Consider the following 25,397-nt stretch of genomic DNA (forward strand, 5'->3'; position numbering starts at 1 on the left):
GAATCTTGGTTTGCGGAATCTTTATGATGACGATGACACAAACTTGTGTCTTTGCGGATCTGCCTCATTGATCCCTTCCAGAGTTGTTTGTATTTCATCATTACCAGAAGTGCCCCCTCTATATTCATCGTGTAAACTTGTTCCTAGACCTCTATTATATGCAACACCTGATTGTTAGGTAGAAATTTGAACTACTATAGATTTAAAGCTATAGGTAAATCTCACCAAAATAGATACACTTTATCTAGATAATAGGGTCATACATCAAAGAGATTCAGTTCAAAAGTCGCAGTAACCGGTTGATCTTTAGGCGTACGTACCCTTAGCGGGTTAGGTCAACCCGAGGTCTGGGATAATCTTTCTAGTGAGAATCCCTAATGCGCCCCCTTGCTGCTTTTTGATCGCTATGTAAATACAAGTACGACCTCGACGCAACCTTTGACCGCTAAAGCAATAGAGAAAATCTGCCTCCACCCGCGGACCAGGCGGCATGTCCTTGAAATAGGCTTTTAGTGCAGATACAAACTCAATTCCTTCGCAACGGACATATTGGGACCTCCGTATATCTCCTGTGCTTCAAACCTTTCAACTACACAATTTCCTTTCCTGCCACAATCTACAGAATCATGGATATCCTCGGTGGTCCGGACCCATCGTCAATCTCCCAGGTTTCCTCGACTAAAGGCGCAATTACGCTCCCCTGGCCCAAGTCAGATAGAGTTCGGCTGATAACTAAGCTTGGAACGGGCTGCTATTCGGCTAAACTTCTGAGCGACAGTGCCGTAGCGCCCTTCGAGACGCAGCCCCTCATATCTGCGGGTGCGTTCCGGGAGAATGTCCGCTTCCGCAACGAAGTTGGTACCAAATCATATTTCCATAAGGCTATTACTTCTAGTCAGGGAAGTCAATCAGAGCATACAAGCGTGTCAGCAAAAGGTTCAGCAGGCTGCACGTTTGCCAATATCAGTGGAACCGGGGCATATAATAAGAGTGTTATGGAAAACAACGATGTGATTGAATTTCCTCATGTCTATCGCTAGAACTATTGCTAATACTGACCAGGACATCATGGCGTCTATTCAGGCTACTATTCGGACTGGTGTGATTTACTTCGACCAACCCCGGCTTTCTTTGGATGCCATTGCTGATGTACGGCGTTCGAGGAAAGATCCTAGCTACTTTTCCCGGAAGTACGGGGATTACTATGTGGCGAGTCTGCGTCTGGGTGCTGATGCTGGGCTGCTTGCCTCTGTTTCAACCAAGCAGCGCTCCGAGAAGGAGAGTTTGGAGGTCAAAGCTAAACTACATGTCTTGTGGTGGGATATTGAAAAGGATTACAACGAGGAACAGCATTCCCAAGAGGCTTGGTCTAGTTTCAGAATCACTGCCTTTGAAACATTGGGTGGGACAAATGTTCAAAATGGAGCTTCCCAGGAGCAACCCGCGACGGTGGCTCTGAGCTACATCCAACAAGTGAGCGATTTGGAGAAAAATGTCAGGAATAAAATGAGGGCACTGGATTTGAAAGAAAACAAAACGTTGAACCGCGAGGAAGTCCAGAAGGTTTGCGAATCCGGCCTAGTTGCCGAGGTAACTTTGCTACCTTGTACGCAGATAAGAGACTATACAGCTACTTTGCTTGAACGCGATTAGGAGATCAATCTTGTGATATCTAGATTTTTTGACATATTGCAACGGTTGAACGGCCAAACAATTTTTCTACTATACTCTAATCCTTCACTTGCCTGTCATATCATAAGTGCCCTTGATTCTTACTAGAACTCATTGGCTCCGATGCCGACCGGTGGTTGGCAGGGGGATTCATGATTTGGATTCACCGATAGGTACCCCAATCTATCACGGTCAGTAATCAACGTGGTATATGGTGGAGATGACTTACTGGCAAGTAGAGCTGGAAGATCAAAGGAGATTGACAAGGCAGGTCACAGTCGCCGCCAGCCAACGTAGGATCCACGGTGATAGCATCTACCTGGTTGGAGAGTTAGATGTAGTTCCAGTTTAAGCTTTGAGCTGTGCGTTGTACCTTCTTCACGATGAGATCCATCTGACGCCGAACATATTGCTGAGCCGTCTCCAGACTGGCGAGTGTTGCATCCATTGGTGCAGTAATTGAAATCGAGTTCCGTGTATCTTGTCCTTCGTCTGAGTCCATGGCGGTCTCAACCGCTTTCGATTTGTCTGACAATGGCGTCAACGTAAGCGTTTATGTTGGGAGGTCTTTGGTGGGAGCTTACCGCTGAAATTGCTTTTTTTAAGCTCTTTGACCCCATTGACAACGTCAACTTGTAAAAGACGAATTTTCATGTGAACATTCTTGTAATCAAGGAATGCTTCCTGCAATGTTGACGTATAAATATCTGCGTTATCGTAGCAGAGGGGCAGATGCTTAGTAGCATCCTTGTCGCCAACTTTCGTTTCTGCTTTTACTTTTGCATAGTAGCTCTTCAGGGCGGTGTACTTGGTCAAAACGGCATGAGTTCGCACTGGATTCTTTGCTACCAGGGAGGGGAATTGCAGGGCGGCCTTTCTGATGTTTTCCAAGTTCCAGTCCTCGTCCGCTATTCACAGTTAGAGCATGATGTTAGGAAAGACGCGGAATAACATACGCTCCTTGAGCCCTTGGCCACCGCCTGAGTATGTGACAGACAGCGTCACCTCGTTCTCCTGGAAGAGGTCCATCCTCTCTTTCTTCACCTCCGCGTTGCCTTTGGCCTCGAAGCCTTTGGCGCCCTCTCCACTCGCCTTGTCCTCGGCCTCGTCGTTTTCTCCATCCTCTTTGTCCAAGGCGGAGGAATCGCCGTACATTTCTTCATCAGTCAGGGTTTCGGAACCGTGCTTTCCATTTTCTCCGGAGGGCTTTAGTTTAGATTTCTTCTTATCCTTTGCCTGGCCACTTCCGAATTGCGGAGTCGTTAAAGACACGGCAGCACTACAAATTAGTCAGATATGCATACTCAAAATCCTTCACTTGACATACTTGGCAGCAATGGTCTCTTTCTGGTTCTTGTCTTTCACTTTGATTGATACGACCGCCACAAACTCACCGCCTTCTTGAAAGCCTATTGAACATGTAAGCACACGCCACATCGTCGCTCTGGATGGGATTCTTGTTAAATACCTGAGATAAAGCTATCGCCATATACCTCGGTAAAATCAGACGAGGACTGCAAGTTCGCGATAGGATTAAAGTCCGTCAAACCCTGATCTACAATGCTTTCATTGATAACCTTGACACTCAGCATGAAGTTGATATCGGCGTCCTTGATCTTGTTGGAGTTGATGAATGTTCCCTTGCCGGCCCCGTCGATGAGATTGTTGTATTTGATAGTGAGGGCACCACTGATCTGTATTGACCTTTGTGAGCACCAGTTTATCCCCATTTGGGCGAGGCCACATACATTCAGGGTATCGGAGATCTCCGACATCTTCTCGATCATGCTGGTTTTGAAAACCACTGACTGTGATTGGCTCTGTTCAGGGTCACTATCAAAAGGTGTGCCATTGGGAATCTTGGTAACGGCATCATCAACACACATCTGCTGTGTGTATGAGTTAAAGCCTGGTTTTCGTTAACGTCTTCTATCTCAGTGTAACAACCTCAGACAATTCCTACCCGAGCCAAGCCTCATGCCACTGTGGTAAGGGGCGAGAAGCGGAGCCATGATGTTGTAATCTAGTGTTCAAAGAATACTGCGGTGCGAGAGCTTTTAATCATCTGTTCGGAACGAGGGAAGATAGACTTATAAAAGGTCTGTCGGGCATGCCTATATAGTTGTACTGTACTCCCGCCCTCGGCGGTCGAAGAACAAACATGAACCCCTTTACTTCACCCTAACGATACTCACTTCAAATGAATATTTCGTCCCTTGCCGATGCCGATCTAGGGTGATATATCTCGTCCATACCACAGCTCACACAAGAGTATTATTAGGTTCCATCGATTCCACATCTCCACTCCAACTCTCAGCTGAAGCAAGAATGAAATGACAATCTCACCCTTGCCATCTATGTGAACAGCTTCACATGACTTGTTGACTATATTTACAGCTGGAGGAAGCAGGTTCCATTATAAAGATACGTATAGTGTAACATGTTGTGAACAAGCCTTTTACATTCAATCACACTCCAAACAGAAATCGTCATATGTAGATTCCGTAATATATATGTATGATACGAAGCCACAGCTCAACAAAAGATCACTCCACACCTCCGTGCCCTGCAGATTATCTGAAATCCGATCCTATGCTGATCAAGTGCGGTCTGGTCGTCCCAATCCACAGTCATCGGCTGAAATTCGGCTTGTGGCTGATATTGCTCAATGCTCAAAGCAGCAGTGAGCTGAAGTATCCACCTCAGTGGAACGATACATGCGCATTTGGTCAGTCATGCTCACTTACTAATTATAATGAGTTAAAATAAAGGGAGCGTAGCACTTGGTATGCGCCGAGGCATGGGTTGCCCTTACTTTCAGCTGAGATCTCGCGTAAAAATGTGGAATGGATGGATCTAATAGTACTTCTGTGCCGTCTGGTTAACATGGCGGTCTGAGCTTTTACAGTGCGCATTAATTCCCTATGTTACACCACATGACTTCAAGTCATCACATTGACCCGTGCTGTGGAGCTCGAGTTGAAAGATTTACCTTGATCGGCTAACACCGATGGGGGGACGCTTGGGTCGGGGCAAAGGTGGAGCTTCATAGTATGTGTATCCTACATGCCCAAATTTACCTCTCGCCTGACTAGCGGCCTGGGCGTTCTTATTGTCGCTTCACAGAGAGTACTTATATCGCTGCGTTTCTTCTTTTCCTCTGTGTATCTCTTTGGACAAGGGCATAGCATACCTCAATTCTTCTTTATATTATTGCTCCTGTTCCAAAATGAGTCTGCAGACGGCGCCATACAATGATTCCATGCGCATTGGTTCTGGGTAAGCTTTCAAAACTCTCCACAGATACCTTATATTAACAAAGTAGCTTTAACTCATATACCCAGCAGCTGTGCATCGACAATGCGGTCATCAAAGGCGACAAATCTCCAGCAACGGAGGACGACTTGAAGCCCAAGCTATACGATGCAAATGGCGATGGTGTCAGCCAGCAAGTCACATTCACATCGAAATTCGTCGAGAATTCCAGTGATATTACAGACGCTATGAACGTTAGTGGTAAGTTCTCTGTTGATTGCTTTTGTCCAGCATTTGAAATAACTGACACCTGATAAGGTCACTTGGAGATCAAGTATAATGGAATCGGAGTCAATGGCTCTGCTTGTAAGTAGTCTGCGTTACTTAAGCTCCCAGCGATACAGCTAATTTTAAATTACAGCGTATATCGACTCTTCCAAGGTCAAAGAAAGCGATATCAACTACTTTGTGCAGGTTAAAGTCGTCAATCAACAGCTAATTCCCGAAGACCTCTCCAGATTTAACGCGATCGCCAATGTGTCCGCCACTGATCGTAGTCGGTTTACCGAAATCTATGGAGATAGCTTTGTCTCCGGTTTCTTGGAAGGGGGCGAGTTCAATGCTTTATTATCAGTCAAAGTGGCTGATAAGAGCAAAGTGAAAACGATCAAAGGCGCTTTAAGTCTGAATCTGTCCGCAGGGGGTTTTGGCATCTCCGGCTCAGTCGAGGGAGGATACGATCAGCAAGAGGTTTTGAAAAATTCGGAGACATCCATCACGTAAGGATATCATCGCCCTGCAGCACTGTACGTGCTAACACCCAACGACACAGCGTCTCATGGGCTGGTGGTGGTGGCATCCAAGATGAGAAAAGCGAAAACAAAGGATGGTCCATTGAGAGCATGGCCAAAGCTGCATTCTCGTTTGCGGATCGAGTCCGTGTTTGTCCACAACGAACTCAGTAAGCTCAATCTTATGGGAGTCTGACAGAATTCTAATCTTGCAGGGCTATTCTTACCAAGTATTCTGCTTTGAGATCGTACCAAGTTCAAACCAACAAGGGATCTCCATTGGATTATGAGAACGCCGGAGTCTACACAAACGCCTTGCTGGAAAGTTACATGGAGTACAAATCGGTCGCCAAGGACATCCAGAAGAGTAAGATTATATGCCCAAAGATCTGCAACCATACTGACTGTGGCAGTGACCCAAGAAGTGTCGGACGGGGTGAGCAAATTGGTGGAGCAAGCTGGTTCCACGGAAGCAGCAGCAGGAGTCAAACAACTTAAGATCGACTGGGGGACCCTCAGAAGGGCAGGAAACCCAGATGACAAAGAGACATTTGCAGATATCCCAGATGAGGCGTACAAAACGGACCTCTTTGGTCTGGAGAAAGCCCGCCTTCATTGTCGACTTCAAATGGTTCTCATCGTGAAAGAGGTACACATCCTGAGATCATGCGCGAATAGGACCGACCTATGAAAATTGGGTAGTTCCCCGGACAACTGAGCACTAACTTTATATGACTACTCAGGTTGACCAAGTTGCGGAAAGTCCGGCGGTTGCCGTTGATGCCCATCGCGTGGGGCAGTTCCTGAATCCACTCATTTTCCGGAAGCTCTTACCGGTATGTTAAAGGCCTGAATTGAAAATTTTGGCGGAGGAAATGGCCGAGCTAACACGCAAAGTTAAGGCCATGGAGGCCTCACAGTAAGATTTGGGCACCAACTGGAGCAAGGGGATGCTAAGATGCATTACACGACATGTACTGACTATCCAGATGTTCCAAGCTTTGCCATATCATTATGCATAACAAGTTTTTGACTCGAGGTCCCAAAGATGGCAGCTTTCCAACACTGTGAGGAAGCCTTTGCTTTTTGTAATAACTCTTCAACCGAGCCCACACTGAAAAAAAAAAAAGAATTAGCTTCGACAGCATTGCTGAAGCTAGCTTGTGGGAAGTGATCCATGTAGCGAAGGATGAGCAACAGGTTTACCGACAAGTTTACATCAAAGATCACGCGACAGAAACTTATTTAAGTCATCATCATCTAGGTGAGAAATCCCATCATTGACCGGTTCCTACGACCTAACATGGCTCTAGTTGTACACGACAACAATGAAACGTCGGTGGAATGGAATATCGAGTGCAAAATTCAAGATAATACGTACGGGCTCTGGGATTTACTACCGGCCGAGGGATCTAAAAATAGGTTTGTTTGGCGAAGGTCCGAAAGTGCAACTACTAGCTTGCTAATTCAAACTGCATCTATAGCTTCCATCTTGCGGCGAAATGTCCTGATGGCACCTATACATTTGTAGATATTTTGGAAAATAGGCGTAATTTCCAACAAGCCACCCCCGACACCATCAGCAAGAATTGGGCGTCTGCCATCTTCATCTCAACAGAAGCGGTTGTTTGAGAATGCTTCGGGCACTTGCACCTATTTGGTTCTGGGATCAGCGTCGATGAGTCTGTCACGAAATGAACCTGCAAAGTATTGAGGATGGCTAAGTGCTTCAAGTTTGGTGTTTCCTGTGGATTTCTGGATGCTGGCTTTTCAGGCCTTTTGTGGCATCCATAACACCGCCTTCTCTCTCACCCTTTTCTCTTCTCTTTTCCTTTCCCCAGTTTCTAGCAATACAATACACCGTACCGTCTTCCTTCCCTTCTCGGACCTTCATCACTTAGGCATGCACCCCCACATATGTTTGTCGGCTGTTAAAATTTAGTACTGGACTGTCGGCAGTTTTTATTTTGCTTTTATATTCTCATTAATCTACCCTCCCCAGCCCATATTAAGTTACAATTTAACACAAGATTCTATTCTATAAAATAACTAGGATATCATTTTGAACATGTAGAACGAAGACGTCATGAGATCTGAGATCCACATCACCCATGATCATTTCTAGTCTATAATATAGTGAAGTCAGCTGCTACTCAATTGAGATGATAGATACGATAGCAAGAAGCCAATCTTACCTGCCTGAGAGCCATTCTCCTCCCCGAAGCTCGTCTCTTCCACCCTTTCATACCGATAGTTATGAAAATAACCCCATTCCAAAACCCACGCAGGGACCCCAACGTACTCACAGAGAGAAGAAGTGAGTAGTTTCCATGTCTATGATGCACGAATTCCGCGATACGGTTAATAGTAGGTGCAATCCACGTTGCTAACATCGCAAGGAAGAAAAGCGATGGCATGATCACGTATTGTCTCAGCGAAACACGTCTTTGCTTCGGAGTCTGATAAGTCGCCGGAAATTTGTTGGATGCAGGAGGGCGCTGGAATGTATCCCGTTCTATGGTATCGCTTGTTATAGTAGATTCTGGAGTGAGATCGGGTTTTATCTGAGCGTTCGCTTCCATAGTTGTCATCGTGACGCTGCTGGTAGAATTGCCAGAGGTCAGAGCGATACGATCGTTCTCGCTCAATTTGAACTCGTCGCGGACTCTGGTTATCTCGATACCGATGAGACAATATAGTATTAGGACGATGACTATTATTAGCCTGTTGCGTAACCATTAGAAGAGTCTAGAAGTGGAGCAGGCGGATGGAAGTATACGCACCATACGGGTGCATAGTAGAAGATTATGCGGAGCATCATCCAGTTGCGAGCTATTGAGCACCATATCTATGAAGGTTTGATTAGCCCCGAGACATGTTTAGTTTCAAGTCGACTCGAGGATACTCACGGTTTCGTCACCATATATAGGACCTTTTTCATGGCCGTGGATAAAGAGGAAGATAAAGGCAGGGATAAATGAGAAAGTAGTAATAACAGCAATGTATTTGACTTCGAGCTTGCGCAAAGATTGAGTATCAAAATGATGAAAGACAACCAGGTATGTATCCAAGGCCATTGCGAATGTCCAGAGCACGTCAGCTACTGGAAACCTGATTCTTTTGGTCAGCATTCATTGCCTTGCGGAAAGCATTGCCTGGATAAATCTCTGCAAATCTCTAGAACATACATCTGAAGAGCAAAGCCTTGGAATTGACATAGGGATGAAGAATCTCCAGCTGCAGGTCCACTAGTGGATATCATCGTGGCGACAGAGTCGAACAGGTTATAGAAGGCATTAAAAAATATTATACGATGGATAGGACTCCTGAAGTGCCGAGAAAGAGAGAAAGCGCCGATTATTGTGAATGAACCCAGAATAGAGAGAACCGAAGAGACTCGCCCTGCAATAGCGATTCCCTTGAGCTCCTCGGGAGAGTGTGACATAGCAGTCTTAGACCATAACGAAATAGATGCAAGAATTGCCAACGTCTAGCTTTTTGAAGAAATTGAAAAGATAAAGTTTGCGATATCACGTTGCGCCGATGAGTATTCTTTGGCCCGAATGACGTGATTTTACATATTGAGAAGACCCTCGGAGAACGATGAATTGCATTTATATCAAAGGGTTAACAATTACATTACAAAAGCTATCTAGCAAAATCGCGCTATTTCAGGAGCTTTGTGTCTCAAATAGCCTCATCGCTCTTGCTGATGGCGATGAAGCTTTACGCCTAGAACAATGTGATAGCTCAGATCGTAAATTTCCAGCCAATCATGATCAATTTTACAAAGTTTAAGCACGCTATGCGCGATATAAACAAGTTAATTGCGAGCTACCATGTGCTGAATTTAAACAAACAACGCCCTTACCGCGAGTCTAGATGATTTTCCTCCACATTTGGAAATAGTACTCAGCAGTTCGCACAATAGAGTCAGCCCTAAGGATATATTTACTCAGATTATCACATCTTGTAGCTTGGATAGGCTGTGCCAGCCCACCGTTTGGGCATCACACATAGATATATTCAAGTATAACTCCACTTACCATGAGAATTATGTTGACGGCTGATACCGAAACGTGTGACTGCTTCCCCTTTTCGTCTGATCGGGATCTTCCCGATATTAGACCCACTACGAGGGGTTTTAGGGATAACTGGCCCAATAGGGCCTCAGTTCTATAGGGATCTTGATTTAGTCTCACTGCTGGGTCGATCTCAGATTATAGGAACTCATTTTTAAAAGGGGTTTAATGAAGCTTAAAGGAAAACAGGGTTTATGTAGATGATGTTGAAAACCTAGGTATGTGATTCCGATCAATAAGCAAGTACTCCTCTCCCTATATACATAATCCATGGACTCATCCGCTTAGAATTCACCATAACGATAGATACCTTCCTCAAGAGCTTTGATCTGGAGTGCCAGAATCTTAGAATAGTATCTGGCAGTTGCCAGGTTGCCTCCATGGAAGTAGAATCCCTGGTGCCCACTGTCCTGCCACATAGTCCTGATTTCTCCTTCGTTATTATAACCCCAAACATCAGATACCTTATCAGCAACCTTGTCGCCTAGAATGTTTCTTGTTTCCGAGCGCATGTTGTCGTATCCAGTAGCGAAGACAATCTCGTCAGCTTCTAGCTCAGAACCATCGGCAAATTTCAGCCCTCGAGGCAGAACTTCGGCAATTTCCTGACCTTGCTTCACCTTGATCTTTCCATCCACGATCATTTGAGAGGCCCCGACATCGATATAGTAGCCACCACCGCGCTGGAAATATTTGATGAATAGTCCGCCGCCATTGGGACCACGATCAACCTTGAAACCGGCTCGAGCAAGCCCATCCAGAAGTTCCTTGTCGTGTTCTGCCTCTTGAGAAGTGATATGGATTTGAAGCGCTTTCATGACTGGCGTGGGAGTGCCGTGGAGAAGGAGATCGGCATCTGCCACTGGCGGACCATCCTCTTCGTAAAGGCCCCTTAGACCGATTTTCCTAATGGCATCCGAGGAGATAATGCATGTTGTTGATCTCTGGACCATAGTAATATGGTAACCTCTCTCCTGATAATCTTGTGCGATATCGTGGGCCGAATTACACGAGCCCACAACGATAGCCTTTTTGCCCTGGCGATTTTTCTGGGCGCCTGGGAATTGCGAGGAGTGACAAAGAAGTTCGCCCTGGAAGTTTTCCATACCAGGGACTTGAGGCATCTTCATCTTTCCAGAATGACCGGTCGCTTGGATAACATGACGGGGGCGGAAGCTTCTCACTTCAGTGGTTCCGTCCTTCTGTTGGCGCGAGACGTTCACGATCCAGTTGGCATTCTTCTCGTCCCATTCGCACTGGGTAATAGTCGTCTTGTTCCAAACATTGAGTTCGAGCATTTTCACGTAGCACTCGAAAAATTCAGCCAGCTTATCCTTCGGCGTAAAGATAGGCCAAGTCGGTGGAAACTCCATGTAAGGCATATGATCGTACCACACTGGATCGTGTAGGACGAGCTGGCGATACCGCTGTCGCCAGTTATCACCGACTGACTCGTTTTTATCGACGATGAGGGAGTCTACTCCTAGCATCTTCAATCTCGCAGCCGCGGTCAAACCGCCCTGTCCGGCGCCTTTGAAAAAAGATGTTAGCGGGGGTTTCTTGAAAACAATCAGATAGGAACTCACCGATAATGAGTACACTCGGCTCATGACCGTCAGTGTAAGCAGCAGAATCGGCTCTTTTTTCCGCCCAATTCTTGCGATCCGGGTTACCACCGTGTTCCGCACCCTTAGGTCGCCGATGTCCAAGAAGCTCCTCATGGCCCCTGAGCTCTTTAAGGGCAGTATAGAAGGTGAAGATTTTCCAGGTATCGTTCTGTAGCGCGAGGCGGGCGATTCCGACCGCAGAACCATGAGCCGTCTGCGCGGTGAAGAAAAATTGTATGCCTTGAACTTCGCCAGCTCCGTCAAGTGCGCACACTTTCGGAGCGCGAATGGAGGTGCTTCTGTCGATAGAGATTTCCTGGAGTCGCATGCCGTCCCGGGACTCTGAACATTTCTCAAGGAATTTCACGATAGGTTCATGGCCTTGCACTGTTCGAAGCTGCCATGATAGAGCTAGATGGTCGCGCCAGAAACCGTTGTCCCCGAATAAGCTCGCGATGTTGACAAAATCGCGTTTGGCCAATGCAAGGTTGAAAGAGTTAACAAGCTTCGATGCAATCTGCTCTGGATCACCGATAACAGTTTTCGATGGCACAGGGAAGTGTGCTACTGGTATGTTGACTGAGCCAGGCACTCCACGGATGTGCGAGGGAACATTCTGCTCGATATCTGGGGCGGCCATTGTGGAAGAACCGAGAAAGAAATATTGTAGATGGATTGGATTCTCTTAGGATCCTATGACCATCAGGACAAAGGGGTGCTTGAGAAGATTTATATCTCAGGTCTGATTAAGCTAATCCACTTGTTCGATCTTGAGACATGGGGTTTATTCTTCATACGTAGTTTCGGTGAAGTTGGGTCTGGCGGAGCGGTTCCGACTCAGGATCGGCGGTTCACAGGGTAGATTGACTAGTTAAATTCGCAGGATGCAAGGCTGATACCCACAACTTGGTTAATCATTTTGATTTTACGGGGCCCCAGATCAGATGATCAACGTTTGGCTCCACTTCAGGTTCGGCTCCAGGACTTGCAGCGCGTCCGCTCTTCCGACGGTCATTTTGAATGCGGGATCCATAATAGGAGGTCCATAATGAGGGGGAAATACGTTGATAGTATGGGGTCAATAATATGGGGTCAGTACGGGGTACGGGTCTGCAATTTCAGAAGCTATTTGATTCGCGGGAGCTCCTGAATCCTTCTCCATCCGTCCGGCTCAATAGCTTATACGGTGAGATAGATCTAGAACATCTGAAATACCGTTTTGGAAAAGGACTTTGGCTCATTTCCGGGACTCACTAGCCATGAGTAGCTGAATCACATTCACCAGATATTGTTTGTGCACAGACGTTTGTTATTACCCCAGAATGATCAGCAAAGAAATTGGCAAGCTATATATTGCCCGGAGATCATTTGGAGGTGCTTTTGAATTCCATCTTTATCTTTACTTCTATATTCACCCCTTATACTGTCGCCAAGATGACTCAATCCCCTGCGAGTAAAGACGAGGGCATATCCAACTATGCCGACGACGTTCAGCATGCGGAATTTGGAGATATCACATCTCCTGCCTTTGAGAGAACCAAGTCTACAGGAAGCATCATGATATCTCCGGAACTATTCGAGAAGCTTTACTTGAATCCCAAAACTCCAGTTGCTGGGAACCTTCGGAGTATGATTGGCAATCCAACCCCGATGTATGATAACCGTTTTGGATCTCTGCTGGGAAATGACTGACACTAGCTTAGAGCTATCACCGGCTTCGTCATGGCCTTGACCCCTCTATGCTTTTGCCTGATGGGCTGGAGAGGAGCTGGTAACAATGGGGCTGCTCATATGTCAGTAATTTTTAACAGTCTAAGTTCATATTCGGGAGTGCACACTAACCTCGCTATTCGTATAGTGGAGGATACATCTTTTTCGGAGGCATTCTGTTACTCGTTGGTGGGTTTCTAGAGTGTATCATAGGCAACACCTTTTCGTCCGTGGTGTTCATGTCCTTTGGTAAGTGCATTGCGGTGGTCGTTTTCAGCTATGTATTACCAAATACTGATGACAATGATTCAGCATGCTTTTACCTTACCCTCGCCGCGACTATCCAGCCCTTTTACAGTGCATATGCACCCTATTCACCGTCCCCCGATGATCCCACTGCAGGACTCGCGTCGGAGGGGTTCAATGCCAGCTTTGGTTCGTCAAGTCCATCGTTTTTCCGATATTGCCTTTTTGAAGAAAGGAGTGAACAAGAGTCTAATCAAATACAACATTACAGGGTTTTTCTTAGTTTGTTTCAATATCTTATGCTTTTTCTACTTGATATGCTCCTTCCGGACCAATTTTGTCCTTGTCTATATCCTTTTCACCGTCGTCGTTGGTGTTGGCTTCATTATCGCGGACTACTGGTACTTGGCCATGAATGAGACAGTGCTTGCTGCAAAGCTCCAAGTGGTGAGTCCTCTTGCGGTGTTTTTCGATGTCTCGGTATTAACGAAATCAATGTTTTCAGGGCGGAGGAGCTATACTACTCGCAGCATGTCTCGGTGGATGGTATCTACTCTTCTCTTTATTGCTTGAATCCGTGGACTTTCCTTTGCGGCTTCCCGTGGGTGATCTCTCTAGCCATGTACCGGGACTGTCACAACTTAAGAAGAGATCATAATACTCCCTGTTCATAAAATCGCGCGTGTGTATGAGGGTTCGAATTGATCGGTCACTCAAAATGGGACCTAAGGAATGGATATTCAGTGAAAGATCAGTGTCAAATAATGCAGAGGTGACCTCGGGGATGTATAGTTTTAATTTACCCTCCTTTCAGTGACAATAAACCTGGTTACCATATATACAATATTTGTATGTAGCAAAGGTAATATCAAAACTGAAAGCCTTGCCGATTTCCCCCCAGGTGTTTCTGTAGAACGAAGCCGTATACTCTGTAATAGACACGGAATGTATCAAACATCGCCCAAACACGGTTGGATTACATCTTATCCCTTAACTATGAACCTTTTAGTTTAATTTGCCTCTAGACCATCTTGGGTATATGGTAAACCCGACTCATCGCTGATCTTCTCCGTACACCCAGCGGAGCCGACTGGCAATTCGGTACCGATCGTGCGGAGCCGATCGAAACCAAGACCGCCAAGACCTTACAGCGGACGGAGCTCCATGGGGGAATTACTAGAGGTTTCCATGAAGGATCCTTTTTATCTTTACAGGTGAATCAAGCGTACAGTGTTCATTATCCTAATTATTGAACTTTAAAGAGGTGATCCTGACTTGTCAAGAAATTAAGTATTTCGGCACTTATTTAACGATTCGGATAGTACTATGGAAATAGCCTCCGCCATCCCCGACTTAGCACCCAGAAATCGGAGTGCTATAACACAGTTCTCGAGTCGTGTAACGCTCGCCTGAAGCGCCTTGCTCTCATGATCAAAGACGAAACGTTGGTACTTCTGTAGCTTTTCTGTTTCCTTTAAGTGAAATATTGAAGCTTTTGAAAACGCCCTAACGAGAAGCACCGTCCAAGGCTCAGTCAAAAGGGGGCTTTCATTGACGGCGAAGTGAAATCCCGGCAGTTGGTTTAAACCCATTCCTCCCAATCGAGGCGTCAGGACAGCTGCAAGGTCTGCCAGGTCGATTGAACTTTCTTTCCGGATTCTCATTACTAGGCAGGTGTTTTGACGCTCTATCATGGCGTCATTGCAGCCAAGTTCGTTCATATCCACAAATTCAATCAGGTCGGCCAGCATGAGTGAGCCAAGATGCCAGGGGATACCAATACACGGAAACCAGCTCTTAATCCGAGGAGGGACTGAATCGTAGTGTCGCATCAGGTCACGGAATAAAGCGCCGTGTGTCTTCAACCAGTAGCGATACACAGATAACGTGCGTTGAATAATATCTTCCACGACTTGGTTGCACTCGGAATTTCGCAAAGATTTCTGAAGGTATGAGATGTAGCGGAAGAGAAGCACCTTGACGGCTGCTGATCTGGAAATGGCTCTGGTCACAACATCGTACGGCAAAGGCCAACGCAGGGCTAATGGCTTCTCCGGGTCCTCCTGCGCGTAGAGGTCAAGTTCCCATTGACTACTCGAGATCTGGTTCTGAATATGATGTCGCACTGCTTTCTGTGCAGCTTCGTGTTGACATTCTTCATCGGAAACAACGACTGGCCGCTCATTCATGGATGAAGAGACCGTATCAAACATGATTGCGAGCCAGTACAAGAGGCCGACCGTCCGGGTCTCTTCCGTGCTGAACTCTCGAGAAACTTGCTCCTCTATTTTGGTGCTGTGAAAGCCTGTCTGGCGCGCTTTGAATCGGTGTTTAAGAGCGTGGATTTTGCGAGCCCCTCGCTCCATAAACACGGGGGTCCCGCGTGATCAATGATTTTCATGACCCGTGAAAACGTTGAGTTCAGATCTGCAGTGCTTTGCCTCTCCTTTGTACGTGCATCGTAGTTGTTTGACGACGGCTTCTGTATAAGACCGAAAATCAGCTCAGCGAAAACCACCCTAAAGCACTCCACCTCGGAGACATCTTGAAGCGCCTGGTTTGCACATTCCCAAACGGATCGATGCAGATTTTGCCCAAATTCATCGTGCAGTCCTTCATCTTTATTTACTAGCCAATGACCATCCCAGCGCCGTCCCCCTTGGGCCCACTGCGTGGCAAATGTCATGATGCATAACTCGAGGGCCTTGGAAGCCGCTCGATTTTCGGATGCAGTGAGATGAATCAGCTTTGTCAACTGAGCAGATCGGTCAAGCTGTTTGATACGACGGTACATGCGGTTTGACCATGATACGCCCCATTCAGGTGTTATTTGCCCTAAAGCCGGACCCTGGTGGATGGAGAGGTGATCGTGTCGCCTCTGCCGCATCTTGTATGGGCACGTATCTTCTGCCAACCAGCAGCTGAGGTTGTTCTCTAGAACATCATGGTAAATTTGCAGAAGGCTCTCAGATATGAGTATTCGGTTGGAATTTTCCATAGCAATATGGCCGGCACCAAATAAAGATAGTGGGACGACAAAGTAGTCTTGCGAGTCGCTGAAATCTTTGCGTGTTTTTTGCCGTCTCCTCAGTTCGCTTTGGCCCGTCTCCTCCCATGAAGATATGGAGTAAGCGGGATTATTGGGATTGTACAAAGACGTTTGGGAGGTATCAGGGAGGAGGCTTTGTAAATTAAAGTCGGAATAGTGAGAATCATCAGAGGTGGAATCGGCCATTTCTAAATTCATGAGGGTATCCAAACCGCTATATTCGATCTGGTCCATGTGCTGGCTGTCAGATGCAGCTATGCCGTTCACTTGTCCCGAGTCCTCTGCGTACGAACAATTCTCGTATCCCGCAAGAGCCCCCGCAGGGTTTGAATGGCCAATGGGATGAGGGGCAACATGCGTAGACAGCGTGTCCCAACCAACCACGCTATCTTCTGGGAGAGGCACATGTAAAGACTCTTTGGATGAATTTTGGCAAGTCACCATACAAATGGGTGTTACAGATGCCTCGATCTCATTCTCTGGTGACTGGATTCGCTGCCTTTTGTCCTGGCCTCGTTCATCATCCAGATTGACATTTTCAGTGGAAAAGCTCTGCTCGTCTGTTGAACGATGTCCTTTTGCCCAGTGAGGGTTCAGACCGCAGATTTTGTTTGTCCTGACGCAGTACGAGCATGGAGAGATCAGGCCTAAATCTTTGAGGTGAATATTTCTTAGCCCGTTACTCAGATTTGCCTGAGAATACTGGAAGGAACGCACCATCCTGGATTCCGAGATTAAGCAATTCAGGTTCCATGAACACGGCATTTCCATTTTGGAGATAGCCATCACAGGCTTTCTTGGCTTTCCTGCACTGCTCACAGGAGTGATTTTGACGTCTTTTCATGGCTGGATAGGCAGATAATGTAGGCGTGCCCAAGTGAGATATGGACTAGGGTTAAAGGGGCCTAAGATGTTTAAAAGCCAGAGGAAAGTCCGTGCACACTGCGGGGTTGCGGGGTGTCCAATAGGATCACCGAAAAGCCCGACTTCGTTGAAATACGGTCTTACTAGTTTAGTCGATACAATTCTTATGTCTAGTCTAGTTTCTTATGCAATTTCAAAAATGAGATTTGCGAGTGTGCTTTTTGGCTTAAAGATGTTAAAGAATAATTTATGTGATCCTCACTGTGGATACGCATTTGACCCTCATCGTTGAATGCGTCGCTGTAAGCAAAAAATAGGTAGAATCTCTGCATCATCTTATAGATTCAATGGGATGAGTATCGTGCAGAACTGCAAATCCTCATGATCTGAAGGCCTTGTCAAGTTCCCTTTTCAATGTGGATGTAGATCGCATTCGAGCTAACACAGCAATGCCATCTAGACATAATATAAGGATTTGGCAGAAGCTAAAATATGAAAGCGTATAATATATTGTGGGCAGGGGGGGGGGGGGGGGGGGGGGCAAACAAACACGACTAACCCTACCCAGGAAGTATACTCTACCTATCCCTGACCTAACTGATGCATCTTGCTTCGAAAATTCATGATATTATGACGTGGATATATTGTACTCAGCAAAAAGCGGCAAGACCTGAGCACGAATATGGAACAGGAGTCAGGACCAAGACAGAGGAAATCAACCCTGGAAGTAGGTTAGTAAATAATAACAGAGGATACACTAAAACCCAGCTATAACGAACCCGGATAAAACGAATACCTGGTCTTTACGGAAAAATACCGGTGCTTCAATTAATCCAGCATAGTAATAACGAATTTCCCTGCTTACTACGACTTTCCTCCATACAAAATTCATGATATCAAGGCTTAGTCGGCATTTTGGCCAATTAAAATGTCCCCCTGATCAAAATCTCCAAGATCAGTTCACCTCCTAGAAGGTCGCTCTCCGAGAGCAGTACCTCCGAACTTCCTCTTAAGGTGAAAATCAGTCAATTATAAAGCTTTAGAATTGCTATAGGTATGAGAGCTATGAATATAGGGTTAGAGCGATATTAGAAGCTTTTTTGGTGTATAAATCTGTATGTAAGCCATATATATATATTGAATGTATTGGAGATGGATTTTGCGAAAACCTCAAGTTAACGAATATTTGCCCGTGTTCAATTGATTCGTTATCACTGAGTTTGACTATATATATATTTAGACTTTGAACATCTCCTTCTCCCCTTACATGATCTCCATCATACAGGGATAATTTCCACGAATGGTCACTCATATTCCAAAAATGCCAAGGTCGATCTACACAGATTTTCTGCTGTTTGAGCGGAGCCCTGCAATTTCTGACATATTTCCTTTTTCAGCTCGAAGGAATTACAGTTTCAACTAATCAATTCCTGCAATGTGACCTCAAATTGCGAACTGGTAAGGCATCGTTTCATTAGGCGTCTAACCCTCAGGATCTGCAAACTATTGCTTACATTGTTGCATTAAAGAAACAATTAAGATAGTATCGGCACTATATAAACCTAGATTCCCATTACAGTGATAAAACAAATTCCTTCATAGTACACCTGAATTCGCCTTCTACATTATCTCCTCAAACCTCACAAAAGAAAATTGATCAATCTTTACAAATGAACTCCTCAAACATGAAGTTTTTTATTGTCTTGTTTGCACTTGCTGCCTTCGCAATGGCCGAAGCCGGTCCAGATCTGGAAGCGAGAGCTGGGTGCTCCATGAAGGGACAATTCTGCGTTAACGGTGGCACATTCAGGTGCTGCGAGGGACAAGGAAGCTGTATTGCACAACGGGTAAGTCTGCTACTACAATCTTTCTGGAAACAGATATGGTCAAGCATGATAGCAGAAGGCTAAGAGGAAATATAGTGCAAATAAGTTACCGACTACCGAGGGAATCCCGAGGTCGCCCTAGGGTTACGGGATCTCACGCATCGGATTGACAGGATTGAGCAATTAACAACAGAAAAAATGGTATGTAACACGTCAGAAATAATCTATGATCATTTGCAGCTGTGCCAATGGCAAGGGCAAGATAAACTCGAGTTGTTTTGTTTTGTCTTGTGTGATATTATTGAACCTCGAGAATCGTACCCATGAAAAAATTCAGATATTATTGGGTATTATTGGCTCAAGTCTCATCAATTGTATCTTCTAGGGAAGTAGTAAAGGCTTGAAGGTTGTGGCTAATGACAATATGGACCATCGTATGCCAAAGGCGCAAATCATGACTGCGGGTATCTGTGATAGTTCGCACACAAAATTAGCTTACTCGAGTTCCAACCCCTCTCCGGTAGAAATAAAGATCGTGCTCTAGATGTCTTCTGACTAGAGACTTAAAAAATCGATGTCCATTCGGCAGAGGAAATAAAATACATAGGCGTCAATAGCATGGCGCTTATAACCCGAGAGAGATGATATAGAATATCTACGATGAACTGTGGGCTACTTTGGGAAATCTTTTGATGCGTGGATGAGAGAAAGAAGCCATCTCCACTGGAGACTAAGTGTTGGGGGCAAACAGAGGAAGTGACGTGACTTCCGCACACCCTCAACCCGACCTAAAACCTCTCCTTGCCTTGATTGTAGGCTTCGGAGTGGGCTTTAGAAAGAGTGTCTATCACGAAGGTGCCGAGTAATATCGCCTCAATTCAGCCCGGTCCGGAGGGATATAACGCCACATTCACGAGCTTAGAGGAAGAATATTTTACCAAACCTAAATCAATCCTAATCCATAAACTATAACCAGAGCAACTTCAATTTAGGGATGCGGGGACTGTCCAATGACGAGCATGACTTGCCGCAATGGCTGCTTTGGTTGTATTATTTTGAACGAATGAAAGGGTTTATATTATAGCTCTGATTGAGCGAAGCTGGTGGATCTGGATGGATTCTGCATTCGGGGTTTGAAACAAACTCCAAAAGCCGAGCAAGATGGTCAGTGTTTGGATATACGCCATCTAGTGTTCAACATAATAGTTGATTTTGCCCATTGATTTATATCTTAAAAGTAGTTCGAGTACGATAGATGCATGAGTAGATTGACACCCTCTTTGCACTTTAGTGGTGTCCGTAAAGCGGATGATGCCAATCACCCTCCTCATTGCACAGCCTGCTCTGAAGATATCTCGCGTTATACTTTACATTGATACTTGGGACCTATTATCTTTCTTGTTCGAAGACTTTGGTTGATCTCTAACACTTGCTCTTATGTGGTTCATAATATCAAAAAAAATGGCTAATTGGGACAAATATCTTTCTAATTTGACTGGGCAGGCTTTGGTCTTTGGTTTTCGGGCATTTCGAATGATGGTGTCCATCATTTCATATGCCGCCATCAAGATAGCCAATTCATTTATGCAGCGCAGATACCGCGGATTAGCCTAACTTCAGTGTGATCTATCTACGGTTCCCCCATTTCCAAGGAAAGTGAAGGTCGAGGACGAGCTTGGCTGTTGGCATCTGGCTCTGTCAAGCCCGGGGTCGTAGAGATGGACGCCGAAACGCCGAACACCGGTGGGTCGAAAATGAGACCCTTTTCATCAAGACATATTAAGTGTGCTTGAAACTTGATCCTTTGAGACCGGAGGATCGGAGTGGATCCCTGAAGGTCGAAAAAATTCTTCGCTTATATTGTTTTTGGGTAGTATGTATTCATAGTGTGCTCCTATTCCACTTGTGCTCTAGCTTAATCCCAGGGAATTGAACGCCAAAAGAATCGCGGTATATTGTCATGGCAGAATACGTAATGCCACCAAAAACAGCACCAGCCGATGTAATTGACGACCCACTAAGTTACCTAAGAGATACTTGCATTAAAGCTAACCGCCACAAGCGCTCATATACATAGATACATCGAACACATTGTGTCTTTTCCCCTTAGTGTAGAAAAGAAGACCTTCATGTCCCCGGCTCTCAATTGGTAAGTTTGAAGATTTTTCTGTTCCTTTTCAAGTTTTCCAACTTTCTTTTTTCCTTTCATTTCCGCTTGAAAACGCGTGAAACGAACTCAAAAGCGTTTATTGTGGCAATGGATGCATTTCTTCTTGATTTCTTTTTGGACTTCGTTTTAAATACCAGGCAAGTCGTATACTTACTTCCTCTGCAGGCTATGCATTGAGCTCTACTTCTAACGCAATGAACCATAGGAATCAATACGACCAGGCTGTTGCATTGGAAGCGGATAGCGATTTGTTCGATCTGATACAGAGGATTCATTCTCTGCACTGCAATACAAATGGAGAACTCAACCTAAGCCCGCTTCGCATTTCGGATGCGGTTCATATATGGCAGGATCTTGATGATTGGGACTCGGTAGGAACAGATCTTATCAATGAGGATGACAACTTGCACGAGTCCTATAAGTTTGCGTTGTTTATCTGGGCCTACATCATCGTACACCCAGCTGAAGTTGGCGGGGAAAAGGTTCAGGACACTTTACACTATGCCATGTCCAATATATCGGAAGTCGAGGCCCCTGATCTGGTGCCGCTTGTCATTATTCCGCTTTTTTTCAGCGGACTGGTAGCCATCCGACAGAGTGACCGAGATCTGGTCAATGAACAGTATGAGCGAGTGGAGAGTCACACCGAACATGGAAGCGTCAAATGCTCCAGGCACATTGTCCGATTGAGCTGGGAGAATCACGATAATGGTATGGAACGAAGCTGGGACTGGAGGAGATGGCGCGACTCATCGTCGGCTGATAGTTGACTCAAAGGGGGGAACTATTGAGTCCCTCATCTTGCAATTGACCCATAAAATCTGTATACTCATTCACACTGCGAGCTGAGGTTTTGTGCTCATCTATTCACCAGATCAATAGTCCAAACAACCCAGAATCTCCCAGTTGTTCTAGGTTCCATGGGGTTTGAAGTAAAAGAAAAGACATGATACCAACCCAATTATCTATATTTTCGCTTTATTTAGAACCCTCAGTCATCTGGGGAAGTGGAACATGTTGGATCGGGATCACACATCTGTACAGTCCCATACATGTCAACTCAATGGCCACCAGAGCCATTGATTTTACCATTCGGCAAACGAGAAGCATTCCCCGTCGACGGGTCACGTCGACGAGTCACCCCCGTGTCCTTGGGGTCGAAACATAGAGTAGATACATCCAGACCATGTCATTTGCTGAATTTCCATCTTGTACATACTTGAAATTGGTTGTTGAGAGCATGAAATCTTACCTTACAGTATTATGAGGAGGTTCACAAAAATCTCCATAACCTAGCTCATATTGAGTATCATCCATGAATACCCGCTGTTTTGATGGCCCCGAAAAGCCATCGTAGAACCACAGAGATTCTAGAAAATTCACTGCGTAGAGTTAAAATAGAGGTTGCATTTAGCTTAGTGGTAATTCAATACAAGCTTCAACAGGCAACATCAGTACCACCGTGGGGTGAGACTAGAACTAGCGAGCACGAAAAAAGGACGAACAGTTAAAAAAGGAGATTCGTCATGCGCTGGAAATCTCCACTTTGTAGGATAATGTCAATTTCCCCCGCTGCTGGGGGGCGGTCGTAGATGGCCAAAAAAGCCACGATCATAGGATCTCCGGTAACCAAGTTTGGGCTTCCGACAACAGGGCTTGGAGCCACTTCAATCCCGTGGGAACAATAGGGCTTTTGTAACTGGGCCGGCTGTGTCACTATGGGGGGATTGTTCGGGGATTGGGCGCACAGGGGTTGAATGATAGGGCGGGTGAGGGCCTTGGGGAGGTTGGCGAGGCGGGCTGCCATTTCTCAAAATAAGGCCGACGTCGCTGGAACGAGATAAGGGTCACAATACGGACCTCTTCGTTGGAATCAGCGAACAACTTGTTCGCATTTTTGCGGAAGAGAGGGAGGGATTCAGAAACCCCTGTTTCGATAACAAGGGTTGGCTACCCAACAGTTCCAACTGAGATAGTATAGCGAGGCGGGGGAACAAAGGTATGGTCTGCTTGTTTCCATTTGTCAATGGCGGGCTATTATGTCTTCGACCCGACCCACAGCGATTCTTCGAATGGTATACCCATTGTACCAAGTTTCGACTTGACGATGTCGGTGAACCGATCGGTGGCTGCATCGTGGCGCCCAGAGGGAATGACTTTAATCAGACCCGTCGAACCTTCCCATTGGAATCTGTACGTGCTGCCCTCAAGGCTGGTGTGGGGGCTGTTTGAGCCCTCATGATCTGCACTCTAGGGTCTTCATGATGCTGTCGGATTAGGGTGGTACATATTCTGATTGAAAGTTGCCTCTGATTCCGAGTTCGGTAGCGTAGTTGATGATTTGTAATTGGTGTTGTGCCAGAATGTCCCGACCTAGTCGAGCCAAATGGGCTTGTTGGGGAGTGAGGGGCGAAGCTACTGGATTGTTGATCGAGCGTATTGGCTTCTGGTGTCGACCTTGGCGATAATAATCTGGGTGAGTGTTGGTCCACCGTGGTATTTGTTATGAATGTTATGAGGAAGGCGCATGAGGAGAAAGTTCTCTCTAGCTTGACTGTGTTCGTATAGCGAGCGTAAGGGAGAAAGAGCGGAGGGAAAGTATAGAAGGAGCGAAATGGCTAAGACTCAATCTTCGCTGGTCCAATTCTGTCTTTCGATAATATCTCCAGGGCTACCTACACTCATCGCTTACGTTATTTTGGTCAAGAACCTGGAAAGCATCCGATTCCTTTTCAATAATAGGGGCTCCATTTAAACTAGAAAAATATGAGTTCTAAAAAGAATATCTAAGAAGACTATTAAAAAGGCCACACAAGACCGTATAAGCGGCCGACAATTCTTTTCTCTACAAAGGGGGCGGAGAAGTGGTGGGTTCTGATCACAATTGCCACGAGAGTATAGGGTGCCACTAGTGTTGTGGTTGTGTGTTGTATTTCTCTTTCATTATGATTTACAGTCTCCCACGTAATAGTAGTATCACGACAAACGCCCGTCTCATTCTCACATATAGTCATCCTCGAGACGGGCTGCGACAGGTTGAAATAAGGACAAGAAAACAGAGACATATCTCCATAGCCCTATCACACCACAGAGTGTGGGCGACATGGTTACTGGCACAGGTCCGCCGTCAAGGTGACTGGCTGGGGGCACCCATAGACCTTCTTGTGAGCTGGGGTACTGTAGCAGGCGGCATCATTGGCCGCACAGTCAAAGACCTCACAGCCATCCCCGGGACTGAGCGAGTTGGGATTCGCTGCGAAGGGGTTGCCCCATTCCGTGCTCAGCTCATCTTGAAGAAAGATGCAGTTAATAAAAGATTCCTAGCTAACAGATAGATTAGATGCACTCACAGTACACATAGTCCGGGTTGGACGAGAACGAATAGCCAAAGAAGAGAGGCTTATCCAGCGTCTTTGTCTTGGCGACCTTAACCGTCTGCACATTCCATCTCTAGTCAGTTTCCCTTGCTGTATAGAGTATTGCGCAGACCGAAAAGGATGGAGTAGCGTACCGAGCCAGATACTCTGAATTTCTCGGAGAAAGTTCCTCCCTTGGGAACTGTGGTGAGAGGGCCCGGGGCACTACCATCGTAAGGGAACGACTGCACATACACGGAGGTAGCACAGTGGTTGTTCACGATGGCATTCTGGGCTGAGACCAGGCCGAGGAGGGCACTAAGTGCAATCAAAGAGGTCTTCATGGTTGGTATTTCGCTTTTTGTTTTGCAATAGAAGCTTGGCTTATCTGTTTCCCTCCCTATGAAGAAAGGAAATGGCGGTATTTATATAGGTCTGATAGTCGATGATGTATAGAGTACATCCGTGAGGCCTTTGATCTAAGACATACCCATGTCTTGGATTGTCAGGCCACCGCCCACGGGTCCGTTCCACGGCCAATCAACACAAGTAGCAGGTGAGACATGCGCATCACCGCCACTGCATGTACTCCGCATTTAAGACAATGCACTTGGTAGCGCTATAATTACCCCGTGACCCCGCCAATTTGTCAACACTAGCTGGAGCTCTTGTTGATCATCTCCATATGAAGCAAATAATGATCTCAGTGTGGAGAATCTGAATCAAGGAATTCTTCGGTTGATCGAAAGTTCAACTGGTTTATCCGCTCC

The 25,397-nt window shown here is 45.9% G+C and overlaps 11 protein-coding genes across 11 annotated transcripts; 6 read left to right on the forward strand and 5 right to left on the reverse strand.

The window, feature by feature from the left end:
• Positions 1–626: 626 nt before the first annotated feature.
• N7517_009969 (uncharacterized protein) lies at positions 627–1,653 on the forward strand (the record flags this gene model as incomplete). Its single annotated transcript, XM_056727692.1, has 2 exons — positions 627–1,010; positions 1,063–1,653. 2 exons carry the CDS (start codon positions 627–629, stop codon positions 1,651–1,653), a joined length of 975 nt encoding a protein of 324 aa, XP_056576264.1.
• A 168-nt stretch (positions 1,654–1,821) lies between these two features.
• On the reverse strand, positions 1,822–3,683 carry N7517_009970 (uncharacterized protein; the record flags this gene model as incomplete). Its single annotated transcript, XM_056727693.1, has 8 exons — positions 1,822–1,854; positions 1,901–1,990; positions 2,045–2,199; positions 2,256–2,579; positions 2,628–2,950; positions 2,999–3,080; positions 3,140–3,580; positions 3,635–3,683. The coding sequence occupies 8 exons, from the start codon at positions 3,681–3,683 to the stop codon at positions 1,822–1,824; spliced, it is 1,497 nt and encodes a 498-aa protein (XP_056576265.1).
• Positions 3,684–4,900: 1,217 nt separating this feature from the next.
• Positions 4,901–6,640, forward strand: N7517_009971 (uncharacterized protein; the record flags this gene model as incomplete). The annotated part of the gene is made up of 9 exons (XM_056727694.1): positions 4,901–4,950; positions 4,997–5,187; positions 5,245–5,292; positions 5,348–5,705; positions 5,759–5,887; positions 5,933–6,084; positions 6,131–6,366; positions 6,461–6,553; positions 6,620–6,640. 9 exons carry the CDS (start codon positions 4,901–4,903, stop codon positions 6,638–6,640), a joined length of 1,278 nt encoding a protein of 425 aa, XP_056576266.1.
• A 380-nt stretch (positions 6,641–7,020) lies between these two features.
• On the forward strand, positions 7,021–7,349 carry N7517_009972 (uncharacterized protein; the record flags this gene model as incomplete). The annotated part of the gene is made up of 2 exons (XM_056727695.1): positions 7,021–7,139; positions 7,202–7,349. The coding sequence occupies 2 exons, from the start codon at positions 7,021–7,023 to the stop codon at positions 7,347–7,349; spliced, it is 267 nt and encodes an 88-aa protein (XP_056576267.1).
• Positions 7,350–7,822: 473 nt separating this feature from the next.
• gprI (putative cAMP receptor (Car4)) lies at positions 7,823–9,162 on the reverse strand (the record flags this gene model as incomplete). Its single annotated transcript, XM_056727696.1, has 5 exons — positions 7,823–7,843; positions 7,913–8,441; positions 8,501–8,565; positions 8,627–8,828; positions 8,906–9,162. 5 exons carry the CDS (start codon positions 9,160–9,162, stop codon positions 7,823–7,825), a joined length of 1,074 nt encoding a protein of 357 aa, XP_056576268.1.
• A 921-nt stretch (positions 9,163–10,083) lies between these two features.
• Positions 10,084–12,046, reverse strand: N7517_009974 (flavin-containing monooxygenase; the record flags this gene model as incomplete). The annotated part of the gene is made up of 2 exons (XM_056727697.1): positions 10,084–11,330; positions 11,386–12,046. The coding sequence occupies 2 exons, from the start codon at positions 12,044–12,046 to the stop codon at positions 10,084–10,086; spliced, it is 1,908 nt and encodes a 635-aa protein (XP_056576269.1).
• Positions 12,047–12,840: 794 nt separating this feature from the next.
• On the forward strand, positions 12,841–14,020 carry N7517_009975 (putative plasma membrane ammonium transporter (Ato3); the record flags this gene model as incomplete). The annotated part of the gene is made up of 6 exons (XM_056727698.1): positions 12,841–13,058; positions 13,110–13,199; positions 13,265–13,365; positions 13,429–13,551; positions 13,634–13,809; positions 13,868–14,020. 6 exons carry the CDS (start codon positions 12,841–12,843, stop codon positions 14,018–14,020), a joined length of 861 nt encoding a protein of 286 aa, XP_056576270.1.
• Positions 14,021–14,648: 628 nt separating this feature from the next.
• Positions 14,649–17,131, reverse strand: N7517_009976 (uncharacterized protein; the record flags this gene model as incomplete). Its single annotated transcript, XM_056727699.1, has 2 exons — positions 14,649–15,679; positions 15,733–17,131. The coding sequence occupies 2 exons, from the start codon at positions 17,129–17,131 to the stop codon at positions 14,649–14,651; spliced, it is 2,430 nt and encodes an 809-aa protein (XP_056576271.1).
• Positions 17,132–18,960: 1,829 nt separating this feature from the next.
• On the forward strand, positions 18,961–19,185 carry rodD (the record flags this gene model as incomplete). The annotated part of the gene is made up of 2 exons (XM_056727700.1): positions 18,961–19,122; positions 19,156–19,185. The coding sequence occupies 2 exons, from the start codon at positions 18,961–18,963 to the stop codon at positions 19,183–19,185; spliced, it is 192 nt and encodes a 63-aa protein (XP_056576272.1).
• Positions 19,186–21,465: 2,280 nt separating this feature from the next.
• Positions 21,466–22,041, forward strand: N7517_009978 (uncharacterized protein; the record flags this gene model as incomplete). The annotated part of the gene is made up of 1 exon (XM_056727701.1): positions 21,466–22,041. One exon carries the CDS (start codon positions 21,466–21,468, stop codon positions 22,039–22,041), a length of 576 nt encoding a protein of 191 aa, XP_056576273.1.
• A 2,337-nt stretch (positions 22,042–24,378) lies between these two features.
• Positions 24,379–24,971, reverse strand: N7517_009979 (uncharacterized protein; the record flags this gene model as incomplete). Its single annotated transcript, XM_056727702.1, has 3 exons — positions 24,379–24,560; positions 24,622–24,706; positions 24,783–24,971. 3 exons carry the CDS (start codon positions 24,969–24,971, stop codon positions 24,379–24,381), a joined length of 456 nt encoding a protein of 151 aa, XP_056576274.1.
• Between the last annotated feature and the right edge of the window lie 426 nt (positions 24,972–25,397).

This window comes from Penicillium concentricum (assembly GCF_028827145.1).
Source record: "Penicillium concentricum strain IBT 3081 chromosome Unknown utg000004l_segment0_segment0, whole genome shotgun sequence".
In the NCBI taxonomy this organism is placed as follows: Eukaryota; Fungi; Ascomycota; class Eurotiomycetes; order Eurotiales; family Aspergillaceae; genus Penicillium; species Penicillium concentricum.